At 42.4% G+C, this 17,799-nt stretch overlaps 1 protein-coding gene across 3 annotated transcripts in view; it reads right to left on the reverse strand.

The window, feature by feature from the left end:
• Positions 1-17,799, reverse strand: part of ARAP2 (ArfGAP with RhoGAP domain, ankyrin repeat and PH domain 2) — a 136,802-nt gene that overhangs the window by 60,702 nt on the left and 58,301 nt on the right. For all 3 annotated transcript variants that reach the window (XM_081019781.1, XM_081019779.1, XM_081019780.1), the window contains 6 exons: positions 16,289-16,488; positions 14,437-14,522; positions 13,063-13,245; positions 9,738-9,912; positions 8,833-8,961; positions 1,536-1,680 (listed from right to left, as the gene is read on the reverse strand). In XM_081019781.1, coding sequence (XP_080875907.1) covers positions 1,536-1,680; positions 8,833-8,961; positions 9,738-9,912; positions 13,063-13,245; positions 14,437-14,522; positions 16,289-16,488 — 918 coding nt within the window. The remainder of the gene's footprint in view (positions 1-1,535; positions 1,681-8,832; positions 8,962-9,737; positions 9,913-13,062; positions 13,246-14,436; positions 14,523-16,288; positions 16,489-17,799) is intronic.

Here is a 17,799-nt window from a genome sequence, read left to right on the forward strand (position 1 = left end):
TCAAAATTTCTTGAATCCCCTGGGGTAGCTCAGTTGATAAGAGCATGAGACAGCTGGTAGAGCATGAGACTTTGAGGGTTGCAGGATCAAGCCCCATGTTGGGCAAAAATATTCCTGCATTGCAGGGGGTTGGACTAGATGACCCTTCCAACTCTACAATTCTGATTCTGAATCGTAAAGGGGCATGTCAAGGCACTGCCAAGGCTTTGGGAAGCTATTCCTCCTCCGGTTGCAGCAAGAGCAGAGAAAACAAGGAGAGGCCTTTTTTAATGAGTTTTATTCACTCCTAATAAAAGGTAAAGGACCCCTGACCCTTAGGTCCAGTCATGGCTGACTCTGGGGTTGCGGCGCTCATCTCCCTTTATTGGCCAAGGGAGTCGGCGTACAGCTTCTGGGTCATGTAGCCAGTATGACTAAGCCGCTTCTGGTGAACCAGAGCAGCACACATGGAAGCGCCGTTTACCTTCCCGCTGGAGCGGTACCTATTTATCTACTTGCACTTTGATGTGCTTTCAAACTGTTAGGTTGGCAGGAGCAGGGACCAAGCAACGGGAGCTCACCCCGTCACGGGGATTCGAACCGCCGACCTTCTGATCAGCAAGTCCTAGGCTCTGTGGTTTAACCCACAGCGCCACCCGCGTCCCATTCAGTCCTAATAGCAAGAGACAAAAGAACACAACCAGCCTTAACATGGCATTGCCCAAACTGGGCTCCTCCTCCCTTTTTCCTAGCAACAGCACCTTCTCTGACGGTGGCTCCTTGTGGTCAAATGCCTTTGAGCCCTTTGTTCCTATACTCTTAAACAAATGTTGCGTTCTGGGAGAAGGGGGATCAGAAATACTTTCCAGTGACAATGTGTCAGCTGGCTGCCCTACCACAGTTCCCTTCCCCCTTCTTCTAACACTGCCCAATTCCTTTGTTCACCTATCTCTGAGCTGGGACTTCCCTCAAACTCCTGCTATATAATCTGCATTCCTCTTCTCCTGAAGCATTATTCTGAGTATTATTCTGCTTGCCCATTCTCTTCCGTAAACATTCCCCAGACCGCTTTATTTCTCCAGCTAAGCTCCGAAAGCTGAATTAAGCGACAAAGGGTGTTTCTTACATTGGAGGGGAGGGTCATTTTGCAGGTGGCAAATCGGTCAGTGCAGGAAGAGTTAAATAACCCTTGCCAATTCTTCTCTGTAATTGTCCCTCCATGCCGCCCCTACAAACACATTATCTTCTATGTTTTGGAATAGGTGTCTGCATCATAGGTCTGCATTCTGCTTCCCCATCTGGAGAGAGCAGCGTTAGGCTATCTCAGCTGCCAGTTCTGGTTTTAAAAGGCCTGGAGGGATCTCAGGAAAAGCAAGGAGAATGTAGTCACAGCAGCTCTTGAAGCCAGCAGCTATAGATGGGAGGGAAGCAGCACATGCAACAAGAGCAGGGGATAAATATTTGTTTACCAAGTCCCCAAACCAACCATGCTTTGGGGAGGATATATTTCATATAAGATTATTTAAGAGGGTTTTTGGGGATGATCCAGAACTTACCCCATGTGTGAAAAGGAGTTTGCTCTGTGAATAACCAGGCAGATGACTTCATTAAGGTCAATCATCCCATTGGGGGAGGCGGTCTTCTCATTTTCATAGTAGCTCAAATAGCGACTTTCCAAAGTGCACCATCTCTTATTGCAGTCTGCATTTATGTTAAAAAGGGAAAAGGGGAGATGCATGAGTCTACAGATCAAGGAAATAGTGCATAGCAAAGTTTCCATATTTTTCCATGTATAACACTAGGTTATTGTCATAAAAAATTATTCCAAAAACTGGGGCTCGTCTTATACATGGGTAGTCGAGAGGTGGGAATTGTGATTGTTAGCTGCTGTGAGCAGGAGTTTATCAGCAGAGTGTTTGTGGGTGAATGGTGGATGCGTCAAGGTCCGCCGGCTATTGGCTGCTGGGGCAATTGGGTGGGCGATTGGCGCTTGCTTTCTGTGATCGTGCAGATGATTGGCGGTTTGTTCACTGTCCGTGTGATTGGCTTCTGTGGTTCTGCGGGTGAGCGATTTTCAGCACCCCCTCCAAATAAAGCTCCACAAGTGTGGGCAATCTCCCCCCCAAAAAGCTCAACAACTCTTGGCAATCTCCCCCCATTTTCTCAATTTTGAGACCCAAACAGGAGGTGACATCTTATACATGGGGGTGTCTTATAGACGGAAAAGTACAGTAATACTGAAAAAAGACTCTTGCAAAACTTAAGGCTTTCATTTTCTTTTGCCAACTAATATCTGTGATATTAATTCAATAAAAGGTAGTTTTCAAAGGAGGAGGAGACGCACTTTAAGAAACACAATTTGGGAAACATAATTTGGTTTTCTTTGCAGAGAGTATCTCTCAAAGTAGAATTAAATAAAGCAACAGCAAATGTGCTGACAGGGTTTTATCTTCTTAATAACAAGTAAAAGTACCATGTAGAGCTACTCAAATGTTATTCAACATATCTCCACTCTGGTATACATGCCACACACAGGTCTAGTCCACATATGCAGCAGAATGATGTGAGAATGAGGTGGAAGAACAACCTCCCCTAGATTAGTATCCTTCAGATTTTTTTCAGACTACAACTCCCATCAGCCCCATCCAGCATGGCTAATGGTCAGGGATGCTGGGAATTAGAGTCCAATGACTTCTCGAAGGCCCCAGGTTGAAGAAGTCTGCGGCAGAGTCATGAGCTGGTAGATTTGACCAGGCCAATTCAGACGCCAGAAGAGGACTACATTTTTGAATGCTCTGTGTCATAAGAGGATGTCTGCAAATACAAACTAGTACAAGACGGGGCTGGCTAGGCTGGAACATTTCTACTGTATTTGTAGTTATTATCTGAAATGTAGTTTATTTTTATGTGAAGTCTCAACCAGCTCCCATTGTCGCTCCTGCAGATCACAAAAGGGAGAGGAAAAATGCATACACTCATCTGACAGGGTGTGTATTCAGTTCCACTCCAATATCATTCATATCAGCTCTCAGATAAATTCTGTCCATGTCAACTTTCAATATACTATAAAGAGCTTCAATTGTTTTCCTCTTACCAAAATGACATTAAAATGTAAAGGGACCCCTGACCATTAGGTCCAGTCGTGATCGACTCTGGGATTGTGGCGCTCATCTCGCTTTATTGGCCGAGGGAGCCAGCGTACAGCTTCCAGGTCATGTGGCCAGCATGACTAAGTCGCTTCTGGCGAACCAGAGCAGCGCACGGAAACGTCGTTTACCTTCCCGCCGGAGCAGTACCTATTTATCTACTTGCACTTTGAGATGCTTTCAAACTGCTAGGTTGGCAGGAGCAGGGACTGAACAACGGGAGCTCACCCCGTCGCGGGGATTCGAACCGCCGACCTTCTGATCGGCAAGTCCTAGGCTCTGTGGTTTAACCCACAGCGCCACCCGCGTCCCTAATGACATTATGCTGCTACAAAATGACATTGTGCTGCTACAAAAGAGGGGGCCTTTTCTGTGGTGGCACCCATTTGGATTGCCCTCCCAAGGAGACATGCCTGGTGATAGCATTACAATTAAGACTTTCCTATATTTAATACAGGAGGGTTGCCATGTGTCCTCTTTTTTCCAGGACACGCCCTCTTTTTCATCATAGTGATCCATAGCTAAAAGTAGCAGTAGGCAAATGTGGTCTCTTTTTGGCTCTTCAAAATATGGCAACCCTACATATAGTCCCAAGCATTTTATATATTGTTTTAGTCAGGACTGTGCTGTTCTTTAAGCTTTATGTTTTTAACTAGCTCTTTGTTTTATTGCTTGTTGTGTTTGCTAGTGAAGGGGTTCATTGTTTTGGTTTGTTACTATGTTATGTATTTTTGTGTTTTTATATTGTAAACCGCCCTGTGCTCCTCAGATGCAAGATGGTATAGAAATTTAATAAATAAAATAATAAATAAATATGGAAAATACAGGTGGAAATCTTTGGAAAATAAGTTGTATTTTCTGCACTCTGCAGTCTTTGAGAAGGGTATGATTCAGACTTGGGATTAAAAAAAATACTGGAAATTGTGAGGGCTTCAGGAGTACCGAAATCTTGAAACAAAAGCAAAAATCCACAAAATGCATTAAATAAAACACTAATGCGGTTCCCATTTGCACAAGCACACACAGACAGAAGTCAACAAAATGCAACTGAGCTTCCTAGACATGCATCCTTTTTTTTAGTAAACAGCTTCAAAGTCTGGTCTTGCCACAATCTCGGTGCACATTACAACTAAATAAGGATGTCTCGGCAAACAGACTTATGTAGACTGTTACATTTAGGCCTTTAGCAAATAAATATTACAGCTTTAAAGGACAAAGTAGCTGTACACAGTAGTAAACTGCCCTCGCAATTCTTCTAGAGAACATAAAAGTAACGTTCATTTATGTTTGCGCCACATGTAGTGCACCATTTCTTACTTTAACCATCACCCAGGTAACAAAACATTATGGTTTTTAAGGACTCATTTGAACTGCACCTTGTATTTAAAAAGTGTGTAGCTTCTCAAATAGCCATGAATAATTTCCCATAGGTGCTGGTTCGCTGGCTGAAAAGCTAATGGTCTTTATAGTAGTGCTATTCGGATAAGCCCCTGACACAAGTATAAGCAATGGAAATTCCATTTTTTTCCCCAGCCCTCTCTGCACACACTCCAAAAAATGGCACCCCTGGGCAGGTATTGGGGGTGCATGGGAGGCTGCACAGAGGAAAATAGGAACCGGAAGTCCCGCCATGTGAGACGTCCACCCAGTAAGTAAGCTGATATTATGATTGACATCCAACCATCCCTGCTGACTCCACCCCCAATGTCCATGCAATTCCCCAATCTACTTTATGGAACTGACTGTCAACTGAAGAAGGGACGCAGCTTAAACTTTTGTGGCCACAGGAGGGGGAAAGGCAAGCTGATGTTCAGATGATCTCGTGGCCACACCTTGCTTTTTTTCAACAAAAACAGTGGTGGATTCAAAAAGATGAATTCAAGTAATCATGAGCTAACCCTTTTCCAATTGAGGAATTTAGCACACAGGTTGCCCTCCTGGTTCTGCGGCTTCTCCCATGATAGAACAAAAGTGTAGGCAACAAATGCACAGTGTTGGGAAAGGTCAGAGTTATGTAACAGGATTGGGGGGAAGCTAAGAGCACAGTGTAGTGATGTATGGAAGTGAGAGCTGGGCCATAAAGAAGGCTGATCACCAAAGAATTGATGCTTTTGAATTGTGGAGCTGAAGGAGACTCTTGAGAGTCCCATGGACTTCAAGAAGATCAAACCTATCCATTCCGACGGAAATCAGCCCTGAGTGCTTACTGGAAGGACAGATCCTGAAGCTGAGGCTCCAATACTTTGGCCACCTCATGAGAAGAGAAGACTCCATGGAAAAGACCCTGATGTTGGGAAAGATGAAGGGCACAAGGAGAAGGGGATGACAGAGGACGAGATGATTGGACAGTGTTCTCAAAGCTACCAGCATGAGTTTGACCAAACTGCGGGAGGCAGTGGAAGACAAGAGTGCCTGGCGTGCTCTGGTCCATGGGGTCACGAAGAGTCGGACACGACTAAACAACAACAACAAACAGGGCTGCCTTCAGATGGCTTGCTTATTTATTTATTTATTTATTTATTTATACCTGCCCATCTGCCTGGGTTTCCCCAGACAATCTGGGCGGCTCCCAACAGAATATTAAAAAACACAACAAAACATCAACCATTCAAAAGTTCCTTCAGATGTCTTCTAAAGGTTGTTTAGTTACTTATCTGTTTGACATCTGATGGGAGAGTATTCCACAGGGCGGGCACCACTACCAAGAAGGCCCTCTGCCTGGTTTCCTGTAACCTCACTTCCCACAGGGAGAAACTCTCAGCACTGGACCTCAGTGTCCGGGCTGAACGATGGGGGTGGAGACACTCCTTCAGGTATACTGGGCAGAGGCTGTTTAGGGCTTGAAAGTCAGCACCAACTTTGAACTGTGCCCAGAAACGTACTGGGAGCCAATGTAGGTCTTTCAGGACTGGTGTTATATGGTCTCAGGGCCACTCCCAGTCATCAGTCTAGCTGCCGCATTCTGGATCAATTGTAGTTTCCTGGTCACCTTCAAAGGTAGCCCCACGTAGAGCGCATTTCAATAGTCCATCATAGAAAGGACAGACGGCTCTGAAGTTCGTCTAAGTGGAACCAGCCTGACATCAGCCTCCATCTGCTTCTATAAATAGTGGCTGCAGGAAGGCAGGCACTAAGGAAACACAGGTATTCCCAGGTGTACTGGCATTCCAAAGCAGGGAGATGCCTTATGGGAAATTCAAGGTTGCATCTTGTGAAAATGGCATAGGCTCCTGCAGTGCTTTTGTTCCCATCTAGAGCTGTGGAAATATGTAGAAATATGTGCCTTGTCTACAAATACAGACAGATGCAAGCCTCCATTCCCATCAGGGATCTACAGATTTGCAACAAATTGCCTTGCTCTCATCTCCCGGATCATCTGGATATTCAAGTCCAATCGGTGTTATTTTGACCAAGGCTTCCGATAAATCGATGGGTTTACACAGCTTGTTTATAGATCAAAAGCAGACAGCAATGTTTTCTGAAACAGCCTCCTTTTAACACTTGCCACAACCTCGCTGGGTTTCCAAATAAGAAGATCTTTTTAAAGCAGAATATCGTATTTTGACAATTTCAGGTTTACCGAAACTATACAGACACGGATAGAAGAAAGAAAAACCTAAGTGGCAAAGCAAAAAAACACCTCTGAACTTAGAAGAATTGAAAGCTGCAGGAAAAAACTTGTAGCCTGACAGGAGCTGATTGCAAAATGAACAGTTGAATCATAGCATGCAGTAGCTAAAAGGTGGTGCTCTTGTTTTCCATGAACACTGAAAATAGAGGCCAAGGCAGAGTCAATCTATTTTACGCTGGCAGAGGTGATGGTAGAAAGCCCACTCAGTATTGTGGGGCTATAGCTTTCACAAAAACACAAATACACATACAAAAATCAGGCTTTACCTGAAGATATATGCGCAAAAGATTTGTAACAAATAGGAGAAAAAGCCAAGGAACACTATAATATTTTAAAGCTTACCAATGCTATTCTTCCAAGAAACCACTACATGTCAAGATTTGAGAGCCCGTCCTATGAAAATATATACCTAGCATTGTCATGTACAACTATTATGGTGCCTGTTATCTTAAGATGAGCAGTGGGGAAAAACAGAGGGCTCTTGATTTTCCTTCCTTCACCCCACAACACCACAGGTCCTTCACCTCTTTCCCCTTGGTCTTCCAACCAACTCTTCCCTTTCCCCACTGTGAAATCCTTTGTCCAAGCCTCAGTCATCAACACTACAAAATGACCGAGAGGGTCATTTGTGTAACTCTCCTTGTCTCTTTGTCACAAGGGAATGTGACCAAGACCTCATCTGCATTAATAGAAGGTACACAGAACTGTTTTGGTTTGGCATTTTAGTGACCAAGCACCTCCTTAAAGCAATGTGTTATGACCTTGCAACATCAAGAAGCAATTCTGCAGTAACTGTTGTCTTGTGGGATGATTAAATAGGACAATGCTTTCATATACAGTGGTACCTCTACTTACGGATGCGATCCGTTCCGGGGTGCTGTTTGCACCCCAAAAAGTCCGTAAGTAGAGCACTGCTTCTGTGCATGCATGTGATGCGATAGAGCACTCCTGCGCATGCATGAAGCGCACAGATCGCTCCTGTGCATGCGCTCCTGTGCAAACACTTCCGAGTTTGCCACGTTTGTAACCTGAAAAAACGCAATGTCAAGCAAACACAACTCAAGGTATGACTGTAGTGGTGAATTACTCATCATTCCTGAACCAAGCTTCCATGTTAGTGGCACACATCCTAGGCAGTGTTTCGAAAGGGTGTGAGCTATCTCCACTCTATGGGGCAGAGAGAAGTAATCCTTGCAGCAGGGCAACACATTTCATTCTACCCCTGAAAACTGCAAGCCTCTATGTTGTGTAACAGCATTGAAACTCCTCTCCATTTTGCCATGTGGTAATCTGCTGTTGAAGAACTACAAATCTCCTGTGGGCATATGAAATTAATCCCACAATATATTTAAACTCAGGCTCTAATAAAAGGCATAGGACCCAACTCTACACTCAAATGCTACTGCTTTTTGTTCCCATGATAGGTTTTCAGAAAAACATATCTTTACAACCCAATTTTTCTTCTCTAAGAACCACAAAGAAGTGAATAAATACGACTGAATTATAAATACAAATGTTTGGAATTAAGTAATTTCAAGAGGGGTATACTTTGTTTTGACTTAACTTAACTGCATCTTTAATCCTAAGGAGTTTTTTTTTTAATTATTCCCAAAAATCAAGTTTGAATATGATCCCTATTAACTATCAAACTAATTTGTCATAATTTAGGCATTTTTAAAAAATGAGGAAAAAAAACTTTTTTTATTTATTCTTCTTTGGAACTATTGGAAAATAAAACATAATGTATCTCTTATAATGTACACATGGAAATCATTAGGGTAAGCAGTATTTTAAAAGAAATCAAGTGTGTAGGAAGTATAATACTTGCTATACGTATTACCGAATCATTCCCTCTCCTTCTATTCTTCGTTATGAACTTGTGATCAGAGAATCTTATTTTATTTAAGGGAACATTTCAGTCTCTTTGCATACACATCATTTCACAAAAACATTCCCCCCCCCCTTGTATTACCTTTAAGGTTCTAACATAAAACAGGAAAGGGCTACAATCTGACCAATGGTCTAAAAACCAAGTCAAGCATTGGGGTGAACAGGATGGGAAAGAGATTGTAATACCTTCTTTTAGTTTCTTCTCTGTAAACGGCTTTGTGGCATTGAAGGAAACCTTGTACAAATAGTCACAAAGGAAGGAAGAAGAATCTCGACAGGAAACATTGTCCGAATGAACTTCATAGTTAGGGAAATCTGTAAAAGTCACAAAAACGTATAATGAAAAGAGCCTGTTTCAGTGACTATGAAACATGTATCGATAAAAAAAACAAAAAAAATTATTAACTATTGGAATTTTATGTGAAATTTGTGGGAATTTAATAAAATATATTAAAAAAAGATGTATACCTCAATTTCTTTCTCCATCCAGGCCCTCTGCCCCTTCCTTTTTTCTCTTTCTACCTCTCTCTCCCCCCCCCCGCCTCCTCTCTCTCTCTCTCTCTCACACACACACACACAAACAAACACACACATACACAAACACACACACATGTACCAAGGCAGCAAGGTGCCAAAACCAGGAAAGTACAGTCATACTTGGATGTCAAATGGAATCTGTTCCGGAAGTCCCTTTGACTTCCAAAATGTTCGAAAAACAAAGCAGGGCTTCTGATTGGCTGCAGGAAGCTCCTGCAGCCAATTGGAAGCAATGGAACGTTCGGCTTCCAAAAATAGTTTGCAAACCGGAACAGTCACTTCCAGGTTTGCGGCGTTCAGGAGCCAAAACATTCAGTAACTAAACTGTTCGAAAACCAAGGTACGACTGTAAAAGGGAATTTACCTGCAAGCGTACAGGATTCATGATTTTTATCTCTCTTACAAAAATCCAGTCATAGCATCCAATATACATCAAAGAGTTTTGCAAGTGGTGCTTTGACTTAGTGCTGCCACATTCTCTCCGTTTTGTCATTATTTGATCTTTTAAAATACATTGCACCATGCAGTTACACACATACACTTCAGGTCCGTACCTGAAAACTTATTGTGGTGGAGGAATTCCATCTGCAGCCTTTGTCCTGATTTCTTGGCTAACAAGTATGGAGTACTGTAGACAGGATCTCCGGTAGCGCACATCACATCTGCTCCGCTAAACAACAACATCATTGTTTCCAATACGTCCTGCTTAACTACCGCAGCACACAGGGCCTGATCATAAAGATGAAAAGCATGAGCTACAAGTAGAACACCAAACAGGAAGGAATTAATGACTCTTAATGCAATGGGCAATCTCAGCGATCTCGTCACACTGTAGCCGATGCATTCAGCTGAAATTCATGCAGCAAGGTCAAAGCTCGCCACATTTCACAGGCAACTATCATAAGGTTATTAAATCACAATGTGCTACAATTATTGGGGGATTCGTAGGTCTGGACCAACATCCATTTTTTAAGAGAGCTTAGCTTGTACAGGAACTATTACTAGCCCTGTTCAGTAGGCCTCCCTATAAAAGGTAAAGGTAAAGGACCCCTGGATGGTTAAGTCCAGTCAAAGGCGACTATGGGGTTGCAGCACTCATCTCGTTTTCAGGCCGAGGGAGCCTGTTTGTCCACAGACAGCTTTCTGGGTCATGTGGCCAGCATGGCTAAACACTTCTGGCACAGTGGAACACCGTGACGGAACCACAGTGCACAGAGACGCCATTTACCTTCCCGCTGCAGCGGTACATATTTATCTACTTGCACTGGTGTGCTTTTGAAATGCTAGGTTGGCAGGAGCTGGGACAGAGCAACGGGAGCTCAACCTATTGCGGGGATTCAAACTGCCGACCTTCTGATCAGCAAGCCCAAGAGGTTCAGTGGTTTAGACCACAGGGCCACCCACATCCATTATACTGAATGCATATGTACACATACAAACCTAAATTTTATTATTAATATTATTATTAATAATAATAATAATAATAATAATAATAATAATAATAATTTTTTATACTGCCCCATACCCGCAGGTCTTAGGGCGGTTCACAACATAGCATCACAATATAAAACCACAAAATGCATAATAAAAATGAAAAGAAGAACCATCCAATAAACCACCCCCTCCCCAACACAATTTAAAAGGGCATTAGATGTCAATCAGCTGAAGGTACTTGTTTGCCTGGTGCCTAAACATGCTTAATGAAGACTCCAGAATCCAACCACAATTTTCACACATTCAGCTAGACTGCTGAGCAGAGCACATGCTGTACAATTTGTATGTGTGCAGGGTCTTTCTCTCTTTTTTAGTGTCCCTGATCATGCATGCAAGATGCACATGTGTAGGCATTCTACAGGGAATTTGAGCTAGTATGTGGATGAGAACAAGGCACCATAATACCACCTCTTCTCTGTACAGACATTTATTTGCCATCTGAGCAGGGCTTTTATCATCCATGGATGGAGGAAAATGCATGACACTTGGGTTTAGCCAGAAACGTAGGTTGCATATTTATGGGGTTATGCAAATACATATTTTTCTTTTTTCTCTTTTTGAGCAACATTAACTGGGCTGTGACTTCTCAAGGCAGATACAATAAGAAAAACTTATAAGGCGTTATTAAAAAATGCTACACAGGAAGCACAATCACTTTACTATTTGTTTCAGCAATACTGGTGACACATCGATGCCTCTAGAGGATACTCTAGCTCAACTGATTATTTTGCTGGTCCTTGTCTATCTCTGCAGATCAAAACAAAATCCTTTCTGAACACGTACATTTAGAAGTCACAGAACAGATGGAACAAACTGAAATATCTTCATTTAACCCTAGTAGTGTAACTACTGTCACTTGGCATTCTGGAATAAAATTGTAATAGTGCTGCATCCCCTACATATAAAATACAGAGCTCTCTTAGGTGAAGCCAAGGTCTTCCTTGAAGTTCTAACGTTCCTCCCCTCTTTGAACAACAGACCTTCATGCCATATAACAAGCTATCTTCAAATCTCTACACCATTTCAAAAGCAATTTGTTATACAGAGCATGAAGACCACTGGAAAATTACAAGTTCAAAGCTCCCCTTGGAGGTATAGTACTAGCTATGTGATTCTCTGGATTCTGGCCTTCATAAATTGCATACAATAAAATTAACAATTAATTGAACTATTAATGTGAGTTCATCAACATATCTAACAAAAGCCAGAAATAATTGAGTGGGAGGGGGAGTGATTGTATCTAATATTAGTCCTGGTTTGCTCCTCTGGCTCTGCAATGCTTCTGCCTGTGGGATTTGCTGGAGGGGGTGGGTTGGCCACTGGAATCATGACTTGTGTTTAATCAGTGATGTTTCTTAGGATTTGGGGTCCACCCAGGGACAGCTGTGAGCCAAGGCTTCCTGCATTGCAGGGGGTTGGACTAGATGACCCTTGGCATCCCTACCAACTCTACAATTCTATGAGTCTATGAGCTGTGGTCTATATATGGGCTATATACCCAAACGCCATTTGGCATCAGTTGAAGTTTGGAAGGGCATGGTGTATCTATTTGCTCACTTTGGCAATAAAGCAAACTAGGTTTTGGCCAGTCCTTTTTATTGCACATCTGTTTGGCTGTGCCTTTTTTTAAAAAAAAAAAACACCTTCCTGTAATCTTACTTCTCCTGGGTGTGTCAGTTGAGTTGTGACAGAGAGCATCAACAGAGGGCATCAACAGAGGACAGTCCAGTTGTGTGTTCAATTAGTTAGGCTACTTATTAGGCTACTTATTCCTTTCTTTACATAGAGATGACCATTTAATAAAGTTGTGGCCTATTTAGCCCCACAATTCCTCTAATCTTTTCACAGACTGGACTCTAATCTACAAAAGCACAATGTCATCCAGATGTTTTGTACCACAGGCAGCATGGCCAATAGTGAGCGGTGATGGGAGTTATGGTTCAGAACAAAATTGGTGTTAGTCTTTATTGTGCCCAGATTCTTTGTGTGTCTGTGTGTGTGTGTGCACAGTGGTACCTCGGGTTAAGTACTTAATTCGTTCCGTAGGTCCGTTCTTAACCTGAAACTGTTCTTAACCTGAAGCACCACTTTAGCTAATGGAGCCTCCTGCTGCTGCCGTGCCGCCAGAGCACGAATTCTGTTCTCATCCTAAAGCAAAGTTCTTAACCTGAGGTAATATTTCTGGGTTAGCGGAGTCTGTAACCTGAAGCGTATATAATCTGAAGTGTATGTAACCCGAGGTACCACTGTATGTGTGTATGTATGTGTATATGTATATGTATATGTGTGTGAGTATATATATCTAACAACACAACAAAAAGAGACAGACAGTCCACCACCTCAAAAAAGACTAGCCCCATACCCCAAGATTTCTTCCAGATTTACCTGGTTTAATTCTTCTTTGGTTTTGTACAGCAAAGTGCTTTTTCTGAATCTTCCCTCTTTATATTTCTGTGTAATAAAAGTTAACCTCCGGTCTGTTGGGGCATCCATACGCAACTCCTCATCAGGCTGAATGTTTCCTTCCCAAAAGCTATTTGCCCCCTTATTCCCTATGACAATAAAAAGCTGCAGAAGGAAGAAAGCAAACTCAGTAAACACCTAACACTTTCCTTTCCATGACACCCAAAATCAGCTGCATGAGGAGGCCGTTTCATTCTGTCTAAACATGGGACTTGCTCTGCTGCTTCTCCTAGCCAAAGGGACTGTAATGGAGGCAAACTTCATCCTTGAGGACGGGGAAAGGGTTGTAGATGAGTGGTAGAGCATGCAGAAAGTCCCAGGTAAATTTGCAGCATCTCCAGGTGGGGCTAAGAGAGAATCCCACCTGAAATTCTGATGAACCACTACCAGTCATTGTAGACAACCCAGAGCTATATGGAACAGTGTTCTGACACTGTATAAAGGCAGCTTTCCCATGCTTTCTTAGCATCTTATTCAACAAAATCTTGTTCAGCAGTTCATGTGACTTCAGCAGGCATTCTCTGCACACATCATCAAGCACATCAGCAGAGCCATATGGCCTAGATACACACTTTTAAAAAATGAAACTCTCAGGAAGCTGAATTCTGTGCTATGCCATGCATTCTGCAGTTTTCCTGTGCTCCTATCAAATGACATCATACGCATAGCCCTAGCAATATCCCAACACAGGATCCAAGGAAAATGATGAAATACTTAGAAGGTACAGATGAATTAACGGGCATCTGTAGAAAACCAATTATGTACCCCAACATTCCTTACAGACTGACATTTTGCCATTCTGGAAACTGAAAAATGTGGGGAAATAAATTAAAGTATTATGTCAGTGAAGTTCTTTAGAAAACAACAGCAAGCTCTAATAGCTTGGCATTAAGGATAACTTTTCAAAGTACTGAAGTCACTTAAGAAAATAAAAAGAACGTGTTTTATTTAATACGTGGTGACAATGAGCTTCTATTTCCACAGTAAAACGTAAAACAGCTTTCCTTTTTATGTTAATATATTTATCCCCCACACTTTCTATTCTAAGAAATCTGGCTCAACACGGGGGAAAAATTCTCACTACCATGGATCAATAAAAAGCAATAAAAAAATTTAAAAATCAGCACAAAACAATGAAGCACAGGAGCATTTGTATCAAGTGGTAAGGGATTTCAAATTAATAGACAAATTCCTCAGGAGCATCATTACATGCCACGAAACATCACAGTAAATGTTTACTTTTCCCACTGATAAGGCTTGTCTCTCCTATTCCCCTTCCACCCTACTCTTTCTTACCTCAATGAGTTCATTACTCCAAATGCTGGCATCCATTTTGAGGCTTCGGACCTTCGAATCCCTGGGTCCTAAGGATCTGTGTTGCCCTGGGTCAAAATAACAAGATGTAGCACGTTTCAGGGTTAGAAATTAGGGTCAGAAATTTGATAAACAGATAAAAGAAAAGAAAGGGGTGTGCCTACATCATGTGGCTTACAATATATGGCTGGTGGGCAAGATCCTGAACTCCTTCACCTGTGGATCATTTTGACAGGCAGGTTGGCTCATCTACTTGTCTATTACCTGACTTCACCATGTCATCAAGTAACCTATTTTCCCTTCACAATCTAGCTTGCAATCAAGCCATGCTGCAAAGGAACATTTGTCCTCAGCAAGGTGGATTGATTCAAGCTGGGATGTGAAGGAAAAATGGTCCTTTGAAGGGATCGATTGGATTTAAAAAAACCTCAGCAGTGGCTTCAAGCTCCATTTTCACCAGGGGTTGGCCACACTCTATAGAGTTCCCAATCAGGAAGTCCAGAGTAGCCAATCCCAGGGAGTGCCCAAATTTAAAGGTGCTGAATGCAAGCCCTGCTTGCAAGGGAAAAATCAAGAGCAGACATTCCTTTGCAGCCACATCTTTACCTGTTTCACACCTGATGTCAAATATGACTTCAGGTGTAGGGCAGGTGGGCTTCATAAAATCATAGAGTTGGGAGGGACCTTATGGGGAATCTCAACTAAAGCATCCATGACAGATGGCCTTGACTTTGAAAAACTGTTTTATGGGCCAAACTACGAGCGGGTGGTGCTGTGGGTTAAACCACAGAGCCTAGGACTTGCTGATCAGAAGGCTGGCAGTTCAAATCCCCATGACGGGGTGAGCTCCCGTTGCTCGGTCCCTGCTCCTGCCAACATAGCAGTTTGAAAGCATCTCAAAGTGCAAGTAGATAAATAGGTCCCGCTCTGGCGGGAAGGTAAACGGCGTTTCCGTGCACTGCTCTGGTTCACCAGAAGTGGCTTAGTCATGCTGGCCACATGACCCGGAAGCTGTACACCGGCTCCCTCGGCCAATAAAGCGAGATGAGAGCCTCAACCCCAGAGTCGGCCACGACTGCACCTAATGGTCAGGGGTCCCTTTACCTTTACCTTTATGATCCCTACTGGATGTAATTTTGCCCCTGGGCTGGAATTTCCCTGTGCCTGATTCAACTGGTCTGTAGGTAAAAAGATAAAGGACCCCTGGACGGTTAAGTCCAGTCAAAGGGGACTATGGGGTTGTGGCACTCATCTTGCTTCAGGCCGAGGGAGCCAGTGTTTGTCCACAGACAGGTTTTCAGGTCATGTGGACAGCATGACTAAACCACTTCTGGCACAACGGGACACGGTGATGGAAACCAAAGCATATGGAAACACTGTTTACCTTCCCGCCGCAGCGGTAACTATTTATCTACTTGCACTGGCATGCTTTCAAATTGCTAGGTTGGCAGGAACTGCTACAGAGCAACGGGAGCTCACTTTGTCACGGGGATTTGAACCTTTTGATCAGCAAGTCCAAGAGGCTCAGTGGTTTAGACCACAGTGCCACCCGTATCCCTGCCCTGGTCTGTAGAACCCTCTAGGGCATTGGGAGTCATCACAGATCCCACATACTATCCCTGCAAAGTGGTACAATAATTTCCCATATAATTTCATATGCTACACTTAAAAGGGATTTATCAACTATATCACAATTTTGAAAAATTAAACTGGGCTCTTGAAGCTATAATAGGATTAAAGCCTTTGCACTAAATCAGAAATAAATATGGCTGAGGCACACCATGCCCTTTAAGGTAGGCATGTTGTCTGATGGAACACTCAGTTTCTTAATTACCTGCACACTTCTTACAAATGACAACACAGAGATTGATGGATGCCCAGTCAGGATCCGGTTCCTTGCAGTCAGCACAGGACCTGTTTGAGTCATTGAACCAGATCTTCTCAGCTACTTCATAGTCAGAGAGAGTTTCCGCAATAGACTGCTGTAGTGCTTCGATCCACTCCTGCTTCTCTTTTTCAGACTCTGCCGTAAAGCTGAAACCCATTGACAAAGGGTCTTCCAATTAAATACAAAATAGATCAGGCCTATTTGTTTTACCAGCTATTAAGAGATGTTAGCTGCATGAAGATGAGAGCTGAGCATCAAGATAATCAAATTAATGCACATTAAATGAACCTTAAAATAAAAACCCTGCTTTGCTTTCTTACCTCAGTTAATATTTGCCAACTTACACACGTCACTCTTATATATAACGCTCATGATAATATTTTATTCCCTTGTTAATTATGCTGTTTTAAATGTGCATTTTATATTTGACTTCACTTAGCAATGGTTTTTTAAAAAATGTTTAAGATTTTTTTTAACTTTGTGTTAAATATGTATTCTGTAGTTGACCTCCTTTGTAATGTTTTGTTTTGAAATCATTAAGATATTTTAGTTTTCTGTTAATTATGTTGCTTTCATTGTATACTCTATATTTGACTTTCTTCAGATTGTTTTGTTGATGTTTTGTTGATATTTTAATATTCTGTAAACCGCTTTGAGATTTTTCTTCAAAATATAAAGCAGTATAGAAATGAAATAAATAATAATAATAATATAAAAGGATGTGCATTGGGTCTGTGAGGAAACCAAATCATGAGGCAAATTGGGGTGATTCGGAGTGCTTTCCCCACTCTTGGAATCAAACTGTGATGTCAGGAAGCCTCCTCAATGCAGATTTGGGTTTCCACAAAGCCTCATATGTTGCTGTGTTGTTTCTGTCCTTTCTGTCTTGTATACAGTGGTACCTCAAAGTGGTACCTTGGAAGTCGAACGGAATCCATTCCGGAAGTCTGTTCAACTTCCAAAATGTCCAGAAGCCACGTCAAACATTCAGATTCCATAGAACGTTCACAACCAGAACACTCACTTCTGGGTTTGCAGTGTTCAGGAGCCAAAACATTCAACTTGCAAGGCATTCAGGATCCAAGGTATGACTGTACCTCTATCCTCTTCTATATCTACGCTTTGCAAGAAGTGAAGTTGTCTAAAATATTGCCTGTACACTTAGGAGTTTTGGATTTATTTCCTTTTGTCAAAACACAGCAGAGGACTTAAACAAAACAAAACAAAAAGCCAAAAGATTCATTAAAAAATAATAATCCTATCCTGCCGTTTCAACAAAAGCAAACAAAAAGCAAAACAGAGTTCTGAATTCTACAGGCAGAATCCTAGACAGCCTCGTGCTGTAAGTCTCATTACAGCTCTAGAATCCCTTACCACTCAGAGATTGGGATGGCATGCAACACTATTTTTGCTCTATAGAACAGGGTTGCCATACATCCTGGAATTCCTGGGCATGT

Source organism: Podarcis pityusensis, assembly GCF_964106645.2.
Source record: "Podarcis pityusensis genome assembly, chromosome: 9".
In the NCBI taxonomy this organism is placed as follows: domain Eukaryota; kingdom Metazoa; phylum Chordata; class Lepidosauria; order Squamata; family Lacertidae; genus Podarcis; species Podarcis pityusensis.